General features: G+C 51.3%; 1 protein-coding gene across 1 annotated transcript; it reads right to left on the bottom strand.

Moving 5' to 3' along the window:
* Positions 1–959: 959 nt before the first annotated feature.
* On the bottom strand, positions 960–2,441 carry LOC125501477. The gene has a single exon (XM_048657539.1). It carries the CDS (start codon positions 2,361–2,363, stop codon positions 1,089–1,091), a length of 1,275 nt encoding a protein of 424 aa, XP_048513496.1. The 5' UTR covers positions 2,364–2,441; the 3' UTR covers positions 960–1,088.
* Between the last annotated feature and the right edge of the window lie 223 nt (positions 2,442–2,664).

Genomic DNA, 2,664 nt, shown 5'->3' with positions numbered 1-2,664 from the left:
TGAACCACTCCATTAATTCGCCGGTTGGATTGTGTCCCTGCAGGCTTGCTCTGATAGCCGCACACAGCTCTTTCTTGCCCAGCGCAGTGCACTGTTCGCTTTCCAGTAATTGGCATTTTTCCTGCAGCCAGTCCCTGATGCTTCGAGTCGCATTAGGGCGTCCAGTACCGCTGTCTCTACTCCTGTCATCCGTGCTTGTTTCTTCCACGTCGTTCCTTCCGGCTTCTACATGGCCCTCGACGGTATCATGTTGATTTCCCCTTCTTCCACTTGCCTGGTTTCGTTTGTACTCCTGTACAATGGTCCTATATTTCGCCTTTCTTCTGAGACCTTTGATCGCCTCTATCGTCCGTGGCGGGCTTAGGCGCACATTCTCTACTAGGTGTTCGTTCATACAACGTACTGATGCGGGAGCTTGGGCCTCCATCATTGCCATCCTCCTCATGTCCTCGTCTCTCCATCTGGGCTTCTTTCTCGTTAGGTCAGTTGCTTCGTTCGTTTCTCTCGGGTGTTTCCTCTTTTTGTGCACCCCTAGACCGGTCAGGCTACCAAATCCCCTTTTGCATATCGCGCACGTGTGTTGCTGTATCGGTTCGTTTCCATCCCTCGTGCTGTTCTGGTCGTGCATTCCTCCGTCCTCCTCGCGTGGCTCCATATGATGATTGTTTGATAATGGGTACTGTGTGATAATTGGGTTACTATTGCCATAATTAGTGGTTCGCGCAACTTCGTCTCTGGTAGTGGCAGTGGGAGCAGTAGGATTAGTTGAGGTGGTGGGTATATTGTTGTTGGTGGTGTTGGGAGATAGTAGGGTAGAAAAGTTGAGTAGGCTATGCTCGCTGCAGAGTGGTATAGAGACACCCCTCTGAACCCGCTTTTCAATGTTTGTATTGGGGTTATTGCCAGCGAGAGCACCCTGCAAGAGGGTCGAGCGAGCGGAACTAGTGCCGCTCCCTCTTTTGTGACGTGTTGCTTCACTATCGCGTGAGTGTTGTCCGCGGCCGGGTGAGAGTAGGGTAGATAAGTGGGGAACCCTGTCAGGTCCCGGCGGGTCGTCACACCCATCCCCACTTATCGCATGCGCGTTACTATGCTCGCTCATGAGTATGCGGTGCACCGTAGTCCGTGTTCCTGACTCTGTCCATGATTCTCCTTCTATATGCTGGGCATATGTTCGCATTTGTGGCCCAATGGTCCGTAGCATTCATTTTCTCCCGACAGCAGTTTGCGCATTTGGCCGTACCATCTTCCATCTGGCATTGCCTGGTCTCGTGTTTCCCCGCGCACTTCCCACATACATCGTCCGCCTGCCGGCAGTCTTTTGCCATATGGCCAAATTGCTGGCACTTGAAGCACTGCATGATCCTGATGTGGTCTTCCACGCGACACCTCACCCAATCGACATATAATTCCTTGAGTTCTAGTATCTGCTTCCTTGCGTGAGGCGTGACTTCAATGACCACACTTGTTGTTCTGCTTCCTGGTCTCGGCTTGTAAGCGTATACTACTTTGATCTCCTCCACGTTTATTTCGATCCTATTGTGCTGCATAAGCTGTTCAGGGATCTTACCCGCATCGCACCCACTCGGAACACCGTAGATGATCAATCTCGGTTTACGTTTTTGGACTAGCCTTACCTCCAGTCCCGCCTCTGCTAGTTCAGGGGCAGATGTAAGTTTTCCTACGTCAGTGCCTTTCGCTGCAATCTTTACGGAGTTTTCGCGGGTTCTGATCATCTTGTCCACCTTCATCCCATACGCCGATGGGTTCACCACGCTCATCACCTTCTGCTTCACTTCGTCAGCACTCTTGTACCTGGCCTGATGTCCCGTGGCCGGTCCTATCGTGATCTCCTGCCCCTTGGTTATCGGGATTGGTGGGCCCCCGTGTATCTTGACAGTGGCACTGCGTCCAGATGCTTTACGACCCCTTCTCACTACCTCGGCGAATGTGCCCCCCTCACCTTCATCTGCTTCCTGTTCCATCACTCCTCCGTCTTGGCCCCTTCTTCCTTCCATTATTTCTCTGTTGCCTGCTAACTCTACCCGTACCGCTTGTCTGATCGTTTCAATTGTAGTCTGCTCGCTTAGCGCTTTCGTGATCTCCGCCTGGATGACTGCTGTGATCCTCCGCTCCTGCCGTAATTCCTCCTCGTCTGATTTTTCTCTCGGTTGTGCTGTTTTTATTAGCTCCAGCATCGTATCAGTCGTTGTCCTTTCGGCAACAAGATATGAGTATGCCGCTTTAAGCTTATCCACGTATCTCCTGTAGTCCTCCATGGCTTTCGCGATCTGCTGCCTTTTCTCTTTGGCTTCACGGCTGAATTCCAGGATGTTATTCACGTTGTAGTCGTTGGCCATCATTTTTAATTCCCATTCTTTAATCTCTTCGCTCGTGAGAAGAAAGTTCTCCTCCTCTTGAGCTTGCGAGCTTGGTGATTGGCATTTCCTCTTTCTTTCCTTAAGAGAGTCATAGTTACTCCCGCCGTTTACCCGCGCTTGCTTGAATTTCTTCACGTTGACATTCAGAGCACTGGGCAGAAATCACATTGCGTCAACACCCGCTAGGGCCATCGCAATGCTTTGTTTTAATTAGACAGTCGGATTCCCCCAGTCCGTGCCAGTTCTGAGCTGACCGTTAAATAGCGGCCGAAGAGGACGACCG

The sequence above is a fragment of the Athalia rosae genome, chromosome 6 (assembly GCF_917208135.1).
Source record: "Athalia rosae chromosome 6, iyAthRosa1.1, whole genome shotgun sequence".
NCBI classification, from domain to species: Eukaryota; Metazoa; Arthropoda; class Insecta; order Hymenoptera; family Athaliidae; genus Athalia; species Athalia rosae.
Note: the sequence above shows the minus strand (reverse complement) of the source record. Positions and strands in the feature narration are given on the sequence as shown.

Coding starts and splice junctions, on each gene's coding strand:
- LOC125501477 (XM_048657539.1), bottom strand. CDS start 2,363: ATGATGGCCAACGACTACAACGTGAATAACATCCTGGAATTCAGCCGT.